Source organism: Epinephelus fuscoguttatus, linkage group LG3, assembly GCF_011397635.1.
Source record: "Epinephelus fuscoguttatus linkage group LG3, E.fuscoguttatus.final_Chr_v1".
Taxonomy (NCBI): domain Eukaryota; kingdom Metazoa; phylum Chordata; class Actinopteri; order Perciformes; family Serranidae; genus Epinephelus; species Epinephelus fuscoguttatus.
In genome coordinates this window covers 48600480-48617403 of record NC_064754.1, presented here as the reverse complement: position 1 = coordinate 48617403, position 16924 = coordinate 48600480, and the positions used below count along the sequence as shown (strand labels likewise).

The 16924-nt window shown below is 43.2% G+C and overlaps 1 protein-coding gene across 3 annotated transcripts in view; it reads left to right on the top strand.

Annotated features, from left to right (window-relative positions):
* The window catches only part of LOC125886538 (protocadherin-10-like), a 60748-nt gene extending 45752 nt beyond the window's left edge, over positions 1–14996 (top strand). The window contains exons 4-5 of one of the 3 annotated variants that reach the window (XM_049572813.1): positions 12131–12291; positions 14418–14996. In XM_049572813.1, coding sequence (XP_049428770.1) covers positions 12131–12291; positions 14418–14471 — 215 coding nt within the window. In that variant the 3' untranslated portion in view covers positions 14472–14996. The other 2 variants (XM_049572812.1, XM_049572811.1) reach the window with 2 other exon arrangements.
* Positions 14997–16924: the final 1928 nt, after the last annotated feature.

Genomic DNA, 16924 nt, shown 5'->3' with positions numbered 1-16924 from the left:
GGATTATGAATCTGGTTTGGGGTACATATATTTAACAGGAGCAGGGACATAGAGGAATCATTTTTGGAGGTAGTGCAAAAAGGGGGACCAGGTTTTCTCAAAGGATGGGATATCGTTTTTTATGGAGGCTGTTAATTTTTCCAGATTAGAATGGTCAGTCAGTAAATTAAGCCAATGGGTTATGGATATTTTAGTTCGGTCTTTCCAATTTAATAGTATGACTTTTTTTGCAATGGTTAATGATATTAGTATGAATGGTCTAAGGGGGGTTGGAATGGTTAAAGTGGAGATATCACCAAGCAGTGCAATAATGGGGCAGAGAGGGATGCTGAGGCTGAGGATCTCCGACAGCCTGCTCATGACCTCCGACCAAAAGTTCTGGATGTGTGGGCAGGTCCAGAGTGCATGAAAGTAGTTGTCAGTGGTGGTTGGACAGTGGGAGCATGTGTTAATTTTGCTGAAGCCCATTCTGAAGAGTTTGTGAGTGGTGATGTGTGCTCTGTGGAGGACTTTATACTGGATCAGTTGGAGTTTGGAGTTAACAGACATAGAGAAGGTGTTATTGCATATGGTTTGCCAGTTGATATCTGTAGGAATGTTGCTAATGTCTGTGGTCCATTTATCTGTGGGGATCGATGTTGTTTGGTCTATGGTGGTCAGTATTTTATAAATCTGGGATAGGGTCTTTTTGGGTTTTAGAGAATGTAGTTTACAGTAGAGTGGGGGAGTACGGTCATTACAGATTGTGGTGTTGATGTTTTTACGAATTATGTCTTTAAGCTGAATATACTGAAAGTGACAGTGAGCCGGTATGTCATATTTCTCTTGGATTTGGTCAAAGGTCATGAGCAGGCCATCATTGAAAAGGTGTCCCAGGCTGGTTACTCCTCTCTCTTTCCAGATTGGGAAGATGAACGGTTTGTGATTGATTTGGAACATAGGGTTGTGCCAGAGAGGTGTGTGGAGACATGGTGAGAAGGTGTAATTGAGAAATTGGTTGGATTTCCACCATGCAGAAAGAACTGTGTTTATTGCAATGTTATTTTTGTAGCAACTATGAGTACTGATGGATTTGTCTATAAATGGGAGAGTATGAATGTCCAGGTCTTGAGTTAAACTGTTTTCTATATCTAACCAGGGTGGATTGCTGTTGTTTGTCCAGTGTTTGATGTACTGCAGTTGGTGTGAGAGGAAATAATGAAAAAAATGTGGAGCTCCAAGTCCTCCATATTGTTTGGGTTTTTGGATGGTGGATAGTTTTATTCGTGGTTTTTGATTTTTCCAGTAGAAGCTAGTGACTGCAGTGTTGAGAGAGGAAAACCAGCCCGGGGTTGGGGTGACAGGGATCATAGTAAAAAGGTAGTTGATTAGTGGGAGAATTTTCATTTTGACTGTGGAGATTCGGCCGATTAAGGATATGGGTAATTTGTTCTATCTTTCTAGGCTGTCTTTTATTTCTTGCAACAAGGGGATATGATTGAGCTTGAATAATTCATTTAAATTTGATGATATATGAATTCCAAGGTATGTGATAGAGTTAGTGATTGTTATTTGTTTCAGAAGGCGATGCCCAGCCTCAGCACCCCACTGTGGTGTGTTTATAGGCAGAATCTCAGATTTTGACCAGTTGATGGAGTAGCCAGTAGATACTTTACTGTAACTATTGATCAGATTATGGACTAATGGAAGTGAGGATGAGGGGTTAGTGATATACAGTAAAATGTCATCAGCATACAGACTTAATTTGTGTTGGTATGATTTGGTTTGGATGCCTGTAATATGGTCACATTGTCGGATGGAAGCTGCCAGGGGTTCTATAAAAAGTGCAAACAGTAGTGGAGATAATGGGCATCCTTGTCGAGTACCTCTAAGGAGTTGAAACGGTTTTGATATTAGTCCATTAGTTATGACAGATGCAGTGCGTGAGTTGTACAGAGTTTTAATCCAATTAATGAAATATGGTGGGAACCCAAAATGTTTAAGGGAGGCGAAGAGAAAGGACCAGTCTACCCTGTCAAACGCCTTCTCAGCATCAAGGGTTGCTGCAATGAATGGTGGACTGTTTGAGGAGGCTGTGGTTTTATGGTGATTGATAAGGTTGAATAGTCTTCTTGTGTTTTCTGAGGAATGTCTCCCTTTAATGAAGCCGGTTTGATCGATGTGTATAATGGATGCGATTACTGATTCAAGTCTGATAGATAATGCTTTACTGATAATTTTTGAATCTGAGTTGATCAGTGATATGGGGCGGTAGTTGGTGCATTGAGTGGGGTCTTTATTTGGTTTGAGGATCAGAGTGATATAGGCAGTGTTCATATGATGAGGTATGGTAGAGTTTTGGTGGATTTCAGTGACTACTTTGAAGAACAGAGGTGAGAGGAGGGACCAAAAGTGTTTATAGAATTCTGTTGGGTAACCGTCGGGGCCAGGTGATTTGTTGTTGGACATGTGGTGGAGTGCTTTGGTAATTTCTTCTAGGGTGAGAGGATTTTCTAGGAGTTCTGATTGTGTTTTAGTTAATCTGGGTAGGGAGGCATTCCTCAGAAAGGTTTCTATTTCTTCTGCTGAGGTTTCTTGATCCGGGGTGTAAAGATTAGAGTAGAAGGAACGGAAAGAGTCATTTATTATTGAAATGTCTTGGGTTATGTTTCCAGAAGAGTCTGTGATGGCAGTAATTAATGATTTTTCTGTTTGCTGTTTTAGTTGATTTGCTAAAAACTTACTTGTTTTATTACCAAATTCGAAGTTTTGCTGTCTAAGTTTAAGGAGAATATATTCTGTTTTTTTGTTTATTATATTATTTAATTCATGTTTGGTTCTCTGAAGTTCCTTTATAATTGAATCAGAAGGCGTTTGACAGGCCAGGAGGTCCAATCTCTTCACCTCCCTCTGTAGTTTTTCTTCTTTGACTGTTTCTTCCTTTTTTTTGTATGCACAGTATGATACTATTTTACCTCTCATAACAGTTTTTGCTGTTTCCCATAGTGTGCATGCTGATATTTCTGGAGTGTCATTGGTTTCAATGAAGGATGCCCATTCCTGTTTGAAATATTCCTGAAATTGTTTATCTTTTCGAAGTGAGATATTGAAACGCCACCTGGAGGGGGGAAGAAATTGGTGATGTGTTATAATAGTGATACTGACTGGGGCATGATCTGATATGATAACTGTATGGATGGTAGGGTCGATTATGTTATGAATAAGGGAATTATTAAGCAAAAAATAGTCTATACGGGAGTATGATTTATGGTGAGGTGAAAAGTACGAGTATTCATGAGTGTTTGGGTTTTTTAATCTCCAGATATCCATCAGCCCATAGTCTGACATGTATTGTTTTAGCACGGATGTGGAGTGATTGGGTTTGGTTGTGGATGATGAGGAGGATCGGTCGATTTGCGGGTCTAAAACTAAATTAAAGTCACCTCCAAGAATGAATTGGGAGTCAGGGAAGTTGGATAGTGCCGTAAATAGAGAGTGAATAAAGGGGGGAGAGTCTATGTTGGGACCATAGATGTTTACTAGTGTAAAAGTGTCTTTTCCAATTTTTCCAGAGATGATGATATAGCGGCCTTCTGGATCTGTTACAGTTGAGTTATGAATGAATGGAGTATTTTTGCTAATTAATATGGAAACACCTCGTTTCTTGGAACTGTAAGTGGAGTGATATGTTTGGCCAATCCATCTAGCTGTGATTTTCCGAGACTCTGCCTCTGTGAGGTGAGTTTCTTGTAAGAAACAGATATCAGATTTAAGTTTGTGAAGGTGGTTAATTATTTTTGTCCTTTTTGCTGGAGAGCTGATTCCTCTTATGTTCCATGATGTTATTTTCACTGGTAATACCATGAATTTGTTAGTTTTGTGTACCGCATTTGATTATACAATGTGCAGCAATGATGTAAACAGTAGAGTTGATTGCAGAAACATAAAAAAAGCCAAACAAACATGTAACAAAAACACAAAAACACAGAATTTGGGCTATAAACCATTGGTGTGCCTATGAGGTGAGGGTAGGACTGTAGAGCCAATGAAGACTCAAAAATTTTATTTATTGTCCTGAGGTGGAATTTAAGAATGGATGCATATATTTGATTGGGAAGGATTTATAAACTTAAGGAGAGAGGAGAAGTGTTACCAGTTGTTACCATTATTGTCTCCATTACGTTTGCCTAATAATTTAATCCATAATGACATTATATAGCTAGGTTGGCTTACAGTAGCACCAAAATACAAATGGAAATAGTAATAATGATAACAATAATAACAACACAGTAGAGTTAATGACAATACAAATATACTTGAACAACTGTTTAAAGAGTTAAAGTTGGAATATGTCTGTCATAGATCCGGTTTTAATCATAAAGTGGGTTAGAAGAGAAAGAGGGTAAGGAGAGGGGGGAGTAAGAGGATGAGGGAGGTGGTGGTAAATGCCCCATAGTTATAATAATTGCTCATGGGATGGTACCACAGTGCCACAGCACAACTTGAGATAACCACTCAGATAATATGTAGGCCTACTATACATGTACATATACATACACACACACACACACGTACGTACATATACATACACACATACCTACGCACACATGTGCATATACATATACACACAAATCCATGTGCACATACACGTATAGCCTACCCGCGCACACGGGCTGGCATCTGCAGTAAGTATAGATTAAGGGGACAGTCATCGCTGCCTTGATCATCATTTCTGTGGTGGCTGGTCAGTTACAGCTTTAAATGCTATAGTCACGATTAAAGGTCATAAAGCAGGGACATGCTTGTGCAGACGGAGCGGATATTTCACTAATACAGGTGCACATACATGGAAACATTTAACCCAGACATACACGCGTAGGCACTCACGCATATGCATGCACACACACACATCCACACTTACAGCTGACACATAGGATATCCACGCATAGAGCTGTCAGGCGTCTTATTACCCGAGAGACCACACATATACAAGCGCTCCCCAAGGCCTCCAGACAACCCCGCACCCCCCACCCCCACACTTTTGTGAGTGCTGGTCTTATCGGTGCTCTCTACGAGTCAGCCGTGACAGTCACCTGTCCGGGTTTTTGAAGTTATTCAAGCCAGGGAGTAATGTTCGGATCTTTAAATAGTTTGTTGTCTATGTATAGTTTGTCAGCGATCAGACTCACCCGATGGCTGTTTCTTCTGTTGTTATGATAGATGGGGAAGAGAGCTCTGCGCCTCTCCATGATCAAGGGGGGGAATTGTTCGTTAATTCCAAAAGGTTTATCCTTGAGCCTTTTCCCGAGACTTCTGATGTACTCACGCTGCTTAAAGTATTCAAACTTTGCCACAATCGGTCTGGGTCCCATGGGAGCTGCAGAGTTTTGGAGTGCGCTGGCATATGTCTCTTTTTTCCAATCCGGCAAAGGTAATGTCGGTCACCATCTCCTCCGAAATGTTAAGATCCTTTATGAAGAAAGTTTTCAGCAGTTCTTCGGGGTTTTCGTCGTTTTGTTCTGGTATTCCTTTAAATATTAAGTTATTTCTCATTGACCTGGTTTGAAGGTCCAGCAGAGATTCTTTCAGGAGCTTGTTCTCATTTTTCACGTGTGTGATTTCTGTTTGCAGGGTCGCCACAGTATTTTTAAGCTCATTTGTTTCCTTTTGATAGGTTGAAACAATGTTTTTGAGCTCTGTGACGTCGCTCAGGAGCGTGTCCAGAATGTCCAGTTTGTTTAGTTTTTCCAGATGTTTCAGTTTTTCCTCAACTAACAGGACAATGCTGTGCTCCGTATCAGTTAAATCTGGGGATTGTAGCAGCTCTTGACTGGACATACGCTTCCTTTTTTCGGATCTTGTATGTCTGTCAAATGTGGTGGGTTGGGTACCGGGTTTGGGTATGCTGAAGAGGGTATCAGCGTCTGCTTTGGTCGGAGAAGTCATATCCTCGTTTGTTGCTGCAGTGTTTGGAAACTGCAGATATGATCCAAGGAGGGATTCGTTCTGGAAAAAGGTGGTTTGATGTGCTGCCAATGCCGAGTTTAGCTCCAGTTTAATCGATTGTTAGTTTTGCTAACTTACTTTTGAATCAGGAAAAGATATTTGGTCACAAAGATTGACGAGTTACTTCATGACCTGGCGTTCCGCGTGCTAGTGTGACGTCATCACCTAGCCGAGACTCCAGTAGTTAACTGGCTGCAGTCACTCAGCTCAGAAGAGCTAGCCAAACTCCAGAAAGCTGACCCTGTCCTCTCCACTCTCCACATGTGGAAAGAGTCTGGGACACTTCCTACTAAAGATCAGGTGGCACTGGAGAGTCCTGCAATGAGGAAATTCTGGCTCTGCTGGCCCCAGGTCTTACTGCGGCAAGGAGTTCTCTACTATTCTTGGGAGAGAGTAGGAGCCCAACGCCCAGCTCTGCTGTTACTAGTCCCAGCGTCCATGCAACAAGAGGTTCTGCAAGCTTGCCACGATCCTCCTCACTCTGGTCATCTGGGAGAGGCAAAGACCCTCGACCGCCTATGTCAGAGCTACCACTGGTATGGAATGTCTGTTCATAAAGAGATGTCAGCACTGCAATGCATGCAAAGCGAAAGGACCAGTCAAACGAGCCAAGTTACAAAATTATCAAGCTGGAGCACCTCTGGACCGTCTCCATCTGGATATCCTTGGCCCATTCCCGATATCCAGCAGTGGGAACAAGTACATTCTTATCATCATTGACCAGTTCACCAGATGGGTTGAAGCCTTCCCTGTTCCAGATCAAGGGGCAGAAACGGCAGCCAGGAGGCTCGTGTACGACTTTATTGCCCGGTTTGGAGCCCCCCTCGAGTTACACACCGACCAGGGTCGCAATTTTGAGAGCGCCCTGTTTCAGAGTGTATGCAAGCTCCTGCAGATTACAAAGACAAGGACCACCCCTTACCATCCTGCCTCCAACGGACAGGTGGAGAGGTTCAACAGAACCTTGCTGCAGATGATTCGGTGCTATGTGGACCAGAACCAAAAGAACTGGGACGAGCATCTGCCACTACTCACCTCAGCCTATCGCAGCTCACGGCACGCAGTCACTGGGTTCACACCTAACAGGCTGATGTTCGGAAGGGAGGTTCATCAACCACAGGATATCCAGTGCGGGACAGCAGAGCTAAAATTTGACCGGATGGAGACAGCAGATTTTCTCTATAACCTGGAAGAAGGACTCAAAGAAGCACAAGACACAGCGAGAGAGCATCTCCGCATAGCACAAGAACGTCAAAAGAAGACGTATAATGTTCGAGCCAGAGAGTATTCCTACAATGTTGGAGATTTGGTTTATGTAAAGGACGACACCAAAAAGAAGGGACACAGCCCCAAGCTTCAAGCACCTTGGACGGGCCCCCTAATTGTCCTATCCTCTACGAGATCCGGGGGAGAAAACGCAGTAAGATCCGCTTAAACCATACAACAGTGACGTGGTCCCTGTGTGGGTCCAGGGCCTAAGGAGCCAAGTGCTGCAGCTGTGCCAAGACCCAGCTATACAGCCACCTGAAGTGGATGCCTCGTTGGTGCCAGAGCTGCCACTACGAGAAGATACTGCTAAAGATCCAGCAGAGGATGAGGCATCTCTGAAGTCAAGTGATCTAGGGGAGACCCCTCAGCATGGAGCTCCAAGGTGTCGGCAGGAGAAAGGGCAAGAAGTCAGAGATATTTCAGAAAATGCTGTGAGAACTTCCAGTGGGCGAGTAGTTCATAAACCAGAGAGATACAGAAAGTAGTCATGAAGAGAGACTGTCAAGTTAATCTGTTGATTTATTAAGGCATAACTTAAAGTGGGGAGTTTACTGTAATTGTTTTGAGTTTCTAAGACGGTGATGTAAGCTAACAGTAATTTCAGTTTTCAGTTTTGTGGACATGTTTATTTGAGTCACCTGTACTGAAGGGACTCAGTACTCCTGGAGGGGGGTAGTGTAAGGTAGATCACAAACGTTAAGTCTGACCCTCTGTTATCCTGTCATAAGATGTGTTATGTGTTGCTAAATATAGCATGTTGATTGGTTAGTGAGAGTCACGTGAGCGTGCATGAGAACGTAACGAGATTACCATGTTTTCAGTTTTGTTGTTGGATGTTGAACGGTGCTCACGGCTCACTGCATGGACAGCCTAGCTTGCTGTTCTGTGCCTGAGCTAGAGGCTACAACCCAACCTAAAAAGCGTGCCATTGAGATGTATGTTCTGTACTTAGCTGAAGTCCAGTAAAGTCTACAAACGAAGATTCCTTGTTGTGTAACGTACTTTCCACCCACGCACAAAGGATTACAACTCATCGCACAAAGGTCCAAGCACAACAATATCTAATATCAAGTAAAGCCGAACTAGTTATTACACTCCACCTAGATGAACTATGGTAAGAAAAAGTAAAGATGTCGGCTAATTTTCGATATTTTAGCTAATACACTAGAAACGGCGTTTTTGGGACAGTAGAATCATTTGCGGCTTGTAAAATAGGGTTGTAAAAAGATAGATCTACTGAATAAATCTAATATCTAGTAAAGCCGAAGTAGTTATTACACTGCACCTGGATGAACTATGTTAAGAAAAAAAGCAAGGATGTTGGCTAATCGTAGTTATTTTAGATAGTACTCTAAAAACTGCGTTTTTGGGACGGTAGGTTTTTTGCGGCTTGTTGTAAAACAGGGTCGTAAAAAGATACATCTACTGAATATATCAAATGCCTAGTAAAGCTGAACTAGTAATGACACTGCACCTAGATGAAATATGTTAAGAAAAAGTAGGCATGATGGTTCATTTCAGATATTTTAGCAAATTCTCTAGAAACGGCGTTTTTGTGATTGAATATTTGAATAGGCTGTAACAAATATCTAGAACAGCCGAACTATCACATTATTATCATTATTATTATTATTGGTGGGAAATTATAACAGAGGAATATATTTGCCGTTTTAATATCAAGAACACTTCCGCGTTTTTGTGTGTATGCAGGAATGTTAAAGATATCATTGAGGAAAACGAGGTTGACGTGATGTGATTGAATCAGGGAATCCATGTGTCCACCACGGGAGAGGATCCTAATTGACATTACATTGGCATTCTTTTCGTGGTGGCAGCACGTAATTTCAACCCATTACGTGCTGCCACCACGGAATGCGGTGTTAAGAGGTCGTGGTCATTTCACGTATTTCTGTGAGATCAGGTTGCCCGGGGCTCCACCACTGCGTAGTTCCTTCACTACCTTGGCGACTTCTGCCCCCGAAATTGGACGACCCGCCCCCAAGACCCCCGGCTCTGTTTCCTCACTGGAATACATGTTGGTGGGATTGAGGAGCTCCTCAAAGTATTCCTTCCACCGCCCGACAATGTCCCCAGTTGACGTCAGCAGCTCCCTGCCCCCCCTGTAAACAGTGTGAGCAAGTTGCCGCCTTCCCCCCCGAGGCGCCGGACGGTTTGTCAGAACCTCTTTGGAGCCGATCGATAGTCTTCCTCCATCACCGAACTCCTCCCACGCCTCCGTGACTGCCGCTGCTGCGCTCCGCTTGGCCCGCCGGTATCCGTCAGCTGCTTCTGGAGACCCACAGACCAACCATGCCCTGTAGGCCTCCTTCTTCAGCCTGACGGCTCCCCTCACCTCTGGAGTCCACCAGGGGGTTCGGGGGTTACCGGCGCGACTGGCCTTGCGGCCACAGCTCGCAACAGCCGCCTCGACAATGGCAGAGCGGAACAAGGTCCATTCGGACTCAATGTCCCCCTCCGCCCTCGGGACGCGGTCGAAGCTCTCCCAGAGGTGGCAGTTGAAGATCATCTTGACAGGTTCTTCCGCCAGGCGTTCCCAGCAGACCCTCACTGCTCGTTTGGGCCTGCCAGGTCTGCGCGGCGTCATGCCCTGCCACCTGATCCAACTCACCACCAGGTGGTGATCAGTTGACAGCTCTGCTCCTCTCTTCACCTGAGTGTCCAGAACATATGGTCGCAGGTCAAATGATACGACTACAAAGTCAATCATTGACCTGCAACCTAGGCTGTCCTGGTGCCACGTGCACCGATGGACATCCTTATGCTCGAACATGGTGTTAGTTATGGCCAAAGTGCGACCCACACAGAAGTCCAATAACTGCACACCACTCGGGTTCAGATCGGGCAGGCTGTTCCTCCCAGTCACACCCCTCCAGGTCCTGCTGTCATTGCCCACGCAAGCATTGAAGTCCCCCAGCAGAACAATGGAGTCCCCGGTTGGGGCTCTGTCCAGCACCCGTCCCAGGGACTCCAAAAAGGGCGGGTACTCTGAACTGCTGTTTGGTGCATAAGTGCAGACAACAGTCAGGACCCATTCCCTGACCCGAAGGCGCAGGGACGCAACCCTTTCGTCCACTGGGGTGAACCCCAATGTACAGGCAGAGAGTCTGGGGGCTATCAGAAAGCCCACCCCGGCCCTCCGCCTCTCACCTGGAGCAACTCCAGCAAAGGGGAGAGTCCAACCCCTCTCAAGGACTTGGGTTCCAGAGCGTGTTGAGGTGAGGCCGACTATATCTAGCCGTTAGCGCTCAACCTCTTCCACAAGCTCCGGCTCTTTCCCCGCCAGAGAGGTGACATTCCATGTCCCAAGAGCCAACTTCCGTAGCCGAGGATCGGACCACCAAGGCCCCCGCCTTGGTCTGCTGCCCGATCCACACTGCACCAAACCCTTCTGGATCCCTCTGCGGGTGGTGGGCCTGCAGGGGGACGAGCCCATGTAGCCGGTTCGGGCTGGGCCCGGCCAGACCCTATGGGCGAAGGCCCGATCACCAGGCGCTCGCCCACGGGCCCCAGCCCCAGGCCTGGCTCCAGGGCGGGGCCCCGGAAACCCACCGGGCCAGGGACGCCAACTCTTGCTGTTTTCCATCATGAAGGGTCTTTTGATAAGATAAGATAAAGATAAGATCAATATATATATATATATATATATATATGTATATATATATATATATATGTATATATGTTTATCTTATCCTAATTGTTGTGTGCGCACATGCCTGCTTTTAGTAATCATGGAACTGTAGCGTTATCAGCGGAACAGATCAGTAGAAAAGAATGGTGTATGTGGAGTCTAGTGGAATCTAATGTCTTTGATCTGAAGCCCTCTCAGCCTCGGGAAATTACAGATTGTCCACTTGCTGTGTTTATCTCCCTCTCTTTCTGCCTCTCTTTACTGATGTATTGCTTTCCTCCTCTCTTTCGCTTTGATTTTGCCATTCAAACCCTTTCTCACATGGCCTCTCTAGGAAAACTGTACAAATCCGATGAGCCACAAGTAGCAAATGGCTGCAGAGTCTCATTACAGTGATGACTCTGTTTAAGTCTCTTGTCCCTTTCTCTTTCTTTTTATAATCTCATATGCCTCTTTCTGCCCCACCCCCATCCTCCTCTCTTTATTCTATGTGAAAGATGAATTAGCACAACTAGTACCTTTCATGCAGATTGTGTGTTTGCATGAGTGTGTGTGTTATTCTTTTATGTCATTCAGATGTTAATTTAATCTTTTTTATGTTAATGTTTTGTTGTTGGCAGTCATTCTGTGTCAGTCACACACTTTGTGAGTTTGTATAGGGATGACTGTCATTAGTGATTGAGAAGTCAGTGAATATTTTCTTGGTTTTTGTTCCACATTTCTTAAGATAATAGTCATTTTTTTGTGTGTGTGAGGATGATGGAATATAGATTCACATTTTGTCTCTTGGTGTTTGGGAATCAATTGTGAGTCTGAGGATGCTGATGTGGAGAGGAGGTGAAATGTTTTCGCAACACCACATCACTTTGATCGCACATTTCATTTTCAATGAATGAGGTAAGGAGGAAAACAAACAATTCGCTTCATCAATGGTGGCCTTGTCTCTCTGATGAACAACTTTTGTTGCACTTTTTCTGCTTGCAACACTGGCAAATGATTGCTAACTTGTCTTCTCTCTTCTGGTCTCTTTTCTCATCTCCTCCTCCATCTCGCCTTCCCACTTCAAATATCCGCACCGCTCATCCTCTCATGCTCCCTCTTCTTTTTCCCCCCTTACTTATCATCCCTTACATCGCTGTTATCTTCCATTTACATATCCACTTTTCCATCTCTCCCTGCATCATCCTTCTTCAACTTTCCATCCGCTGATCTGCATCCTCTCTGCAGGCACTGACCTCTTCTCTAACTGCACAGAGGAGTGCAAGGCCCTAGGCCACTCTGACCGCTGCTGGATGCCATCCTTTGTGCCATCCGACGGGCGCCAGGGGCCAGACTACCGCAGCAACCTGCACGTCCCTGGCATGGACGCCACACTGCCTGACACTGAGGTACCCTCCTCTGTCAACCTCTCCGACCAACTCACCATGACTTTGTCTACCATCTCGTCCACCTTTGGCAAGGACGGTCAAAGGTCACAGTCACACCACTGCCTTCACCATCACCTCCATCAGCAACAACAGCAATACAGCTCCAGCATGCTAGAGAGGAAAGAGTATGATAGGGGGACCTTACCATACAAACCCTCCTTTCTCTGTGAGTATCAGTATCAAAGTTCACTGGGACCCTATGACTTTGGTCTGGTCCAGTACAGATACTAAAGGAGAGGACCATAAATCTGCCTTTTGATTCTGATCTGGACTTTTTATGTTGTTCATCAACTTTCGTTCTTCTATTTTTTAAGTAGTTTTATAAATACGACTTGAAAATTGTGATGTTTTGTTTTTTTGTAAATTATCATTTCTTTTGTCAAATGTAAAATGTAATCTATTACTGCTAACTCCCCTTTTCCAAAACCCACTTTGAAAAATTCAGTCTAACCCTATCCTAACCCTAATTATATTATTATATATAATAAATTGGATTGGACTCATGTTGAACTGCTTTGGCCCCTTTTCCTTCTTTTCTGTTTTCAAAATTTCCGCTAAAAAATCCTCACCAATCAGCCTTTTTATCTGATGCTCATAAAAGTAAAGGTCACCAACACAAGCACATCCAACATTTGTATTCTCGATATCATCACATACCTACAATGAAGTGTTGTTTATAGTTTAAAACATAATTTGAGCATATAGAGAGGAAAAAGCTGGATCATATCATGTTGCAAAGGACATCCTTTTCCATTTGTTCAGCTGTGGAGTTTTGCTCAAGCATGATGACTTCCCTACTGAATAGCTTGAAAGGTAAAGCACACAACCCACGCTGCTTCTTTTTTACAAGGATTGAAGTCCATTTTGTTCTAAAAAAAAGAAGTGTTGAGTATCTATACTCTCTTGCTTGAGGATCGATACCTGACATAAAGGAGGGTGGGTGAGGTGTTCTGTAACCCTGAGGTCAAGATTCTTCGGTTGGAAAAGTCACGCACACAAGTTTGTGTACAAGAAAGGAAGGAAACTGTTCCAATATGAGAAGGGTTGAATTTAGCCAATGACACATATCGATATGCATTGGAATAAAACTGAATTGCAGTTTGCATTTCTAAAGAAGCAGAACAGGACATCTTGCAGATGTTAATTGCTTTTCCAGCTCCCACATTACATGAATATTCTATTAGTTCTAAGAGTAGAGAGTGGATTCGGTATACACATTCAGTAGACAAGTCATTTCCAGTCAAGTCACCACCATGTTAACCACCATCCTCCATGATACTGCATGCTGACTGTGGGCTGTTTCTCAGGTAAACCATGATGACTGTTAACTGCTCTTTTTTTCCTTGTTTGCAACTTAGCAAACAGAGCCAAGCAAACTTCCTCTAGCACATCAGGTCTGTGTGAAAGATCATTTGTATTTAGCCTGTAGGGGCTAGAGCCTGCTTTGCTCCAAATATAGCTGCCTGCGCAACAGCTCATCATGTCTGGATAAATGCACTCCATATTTGCACTGTCCAAAACGCTCAACGCTTTTTTTTTTTTATTTATTTACAATTTCACCTATTTTTCCTGGTCTTTTAAAGTAAATAGACCCCAGGTTGCCACAGCAAAGGTCCTGTTGTTCATCAGTCTGTAAAAAAGATGAAACAGTTCCAGAGGCTGAGACTCTATTAACCAATTGGCATCATGTTCTACTTTTAAAAATAGTAGGCTACCGTATGCTACGACTGGCTTTGGCAATGCTTTGATCACCACGGTTGCCTTGATAAAGGGTTTATAAATGTTTAATGATCCATTTATAGATAATTAATGAAGCAATTAGTGCTCTGTGTATTTTCTATGCATGCATTATGTAGCCACCAAATTTTGAGCATTTATCTTCACTGATGGACAAATTTTAACCCAATTCCCAAATTGTTTCACCATTACACTGTGCGGACCAGCCTTTAGGGTATATAAGTAACTTCACAGAGAGTCCTTTGTAGCATGTATCATTCAAGAGATGGTATTTTGAGCCAATTGTGTTACTAAAGAGGTTCAAAGGACGGGGTGCCATTTGTCTTAACAAGTGTTCTCTGTCTTTTCAGCCCACAAAGGGATTTGCTAGCTCATTTCACGTTGACCTGTCAGAGACAGCGTGAATTTCTGTGCTAGACCACCAACACTGATGCTCGAGACAGCGACATAAAACCACACAAACAGCAACCTGGACAACAGCAACCTTGATTAAGCATCATTATCATGGGTGGCGAACTGTAACGAAGCCTTGGCAATGGTCGCCGAGGGAGCAGAGGACAACTAAATACTGAGTAGCTGTAAACCTCTAGATATCTGAGGAGCAATCCAAGGCCTTATTCCTCTCAGCAGGACTGAGACCAGGGCCCAAATACTTGACATGTGAAAATTATAAAGTCATCAGCAGACAGATGGAGAGGAACTGACACAATCAGAGGAATACAAAACAAGGACAGGGGCCAATGAACTCACAAAGGTGGGTTTTGTTTTAACTGAGGAGTTAGCCTCTAGAGATCTCTGTGTGTGCCTGTTTACATGAAGAAAAATACAAATGTTTCTGTACAAACGTCAACCAATGTCACACGGAACCCTTTAGCTATTTCTATGGTCACCACTAAGCCAACTGTGCAGAGACTATGTGGGATGGGGGGGGGGGGAAGCAGGAAGCACGGGACTGAGACGGAGTATAAAATGATGTGGAAAAAAAGAAGGAAGAGGGGTCGAGCAGAGATGATGTGCAGTACTATAAATTCTGTATCTCCATTTTTTTAATTGACTGTCTTTATATAACCTCTCTTTTTTGTTTCTGTTGTTCTTTCTGCGTGGTTAAAGTGTGCAGACTAAAGTATTCCTACTTAACGTTACAGATAGGAACATGCTGTCTGGAGCCGGGTTCAGTCCTCTGTAGTTTTAACAAATACACTGCATAGACAAAAAGAAATCAAACAATGTGCAGTTTATCAATAAAATATCACAAATGAATGTTCTCATTTCTAAACTAGTGACTAACAGTTCTCCAGTTCCTTCCTGAGCTGACAGTAAAGAAAGTGACGTGGTTCTGTTGATGACATTGGCCAATACACAAACAATCAGACACACTCAGTGGTTTTTATCATGTGTGCAAAGTGTTTACTGTGCTATTTTAAAAGCTTATAAATGAATATAAATCCATATATAACTATATGTGTGATATATATATATATATATATATATATCTATATATATATATATATATATATATATATATATATATATATATATATATATATATATCTATATATATATATATAGATATAGATAGATATATAGATAGATATATACACACAATATACTTTATTCCTAAAACTGTGTAACCATTAGTTTCTACACCTCATAATGTCAGTCAATCTAATAATATGAAGTGCTACAAAATCAAGACTTGTATCAATTCAAATGAGGAGGAGTGCTTATGCCTAAAGAGCAACCCCTTCACACCAACCATGGATTGAGTTAATGTTCTTACTTCATTGTTACTTTTCACCATTAACAGACACTGGGCCTTGTTGTGTGTAGCGAAGACACCAGGGCCCTATTTCAGAAAGCAAGATTAGTGAAAACTCTGAGTATGTCGAGCCTGAGATGAGGGAAACACTGAGTTTTCCGTTTCACAAAGCCAGCTCAGCAAAACCCGGCATCAGTTACTATGGCAACTTACTCTGTGAAGCAAACCTGCTGGCTCGCAGGTTGTAGCAGGAGCGTGTAGCAGGAAGGAGAGACATGGCATGTCCTTTAGTGAATTAAGTTGTGGATGTTGGGGCACAGTGTCTGTATGAAAGATAGGCTACCTCACAGTCTTTCATTTATCTAACAATCTGTTCCACCCAGATATATCAAATATTACACACCGCGGATTTACATTATCATCGGATCAAATTTTATGCACTTTCCTTTGATTCTTCAGCAGCGGCAGTTTTCTTTATAACATCAGAGACACTGAACACATCAGAGAGACAGCGGTTTGTTGGGCCGTAAGAAAAGTGACTCTGAAAAGACTTTTGCCCCTTTTTTGTGGTTTTCGCTGGACATAAATCAGAATTGATTATCAAAGTATTTGCAACGGAGCATCGGTGGCTTAGTGGATGGAGTGGACGCCCCGTGATCAGACACTGATGCAGCAGCTGCGGGTTCAAACCCAGCCTACAGCCTCTCACTGCAGGTCGTTCCCTCTCTCCCTCAACATTATGCTGTTTTGCCATTTAAGGCAACAAAAGCCCCGAAAATAATCTTAAAAAAGAGGAATTCCACAGAACTGCAGGTTTGTCAGTGTTAATCAGCGATTAATCTAGGCTACGCTAATGATGCAATGATTCATGAACACTTTTCATATATTCAAAGATCTCGCGGTGACTGGCTCATTTACGGGACTCAACACCCCATAATAGCTCCATCAGAGCATAAAGGAGATTACGTGAATCAGAAGTCATTTCACGGCAGTTCAGCAATTCAATTAACCTCAGCCTAATATTGACAGAATTAAGAAAGTATAAGCAAAACTTTTACCGGTCTGTTAGCTACAACATTTTTGTGTTTGATGCTGTCT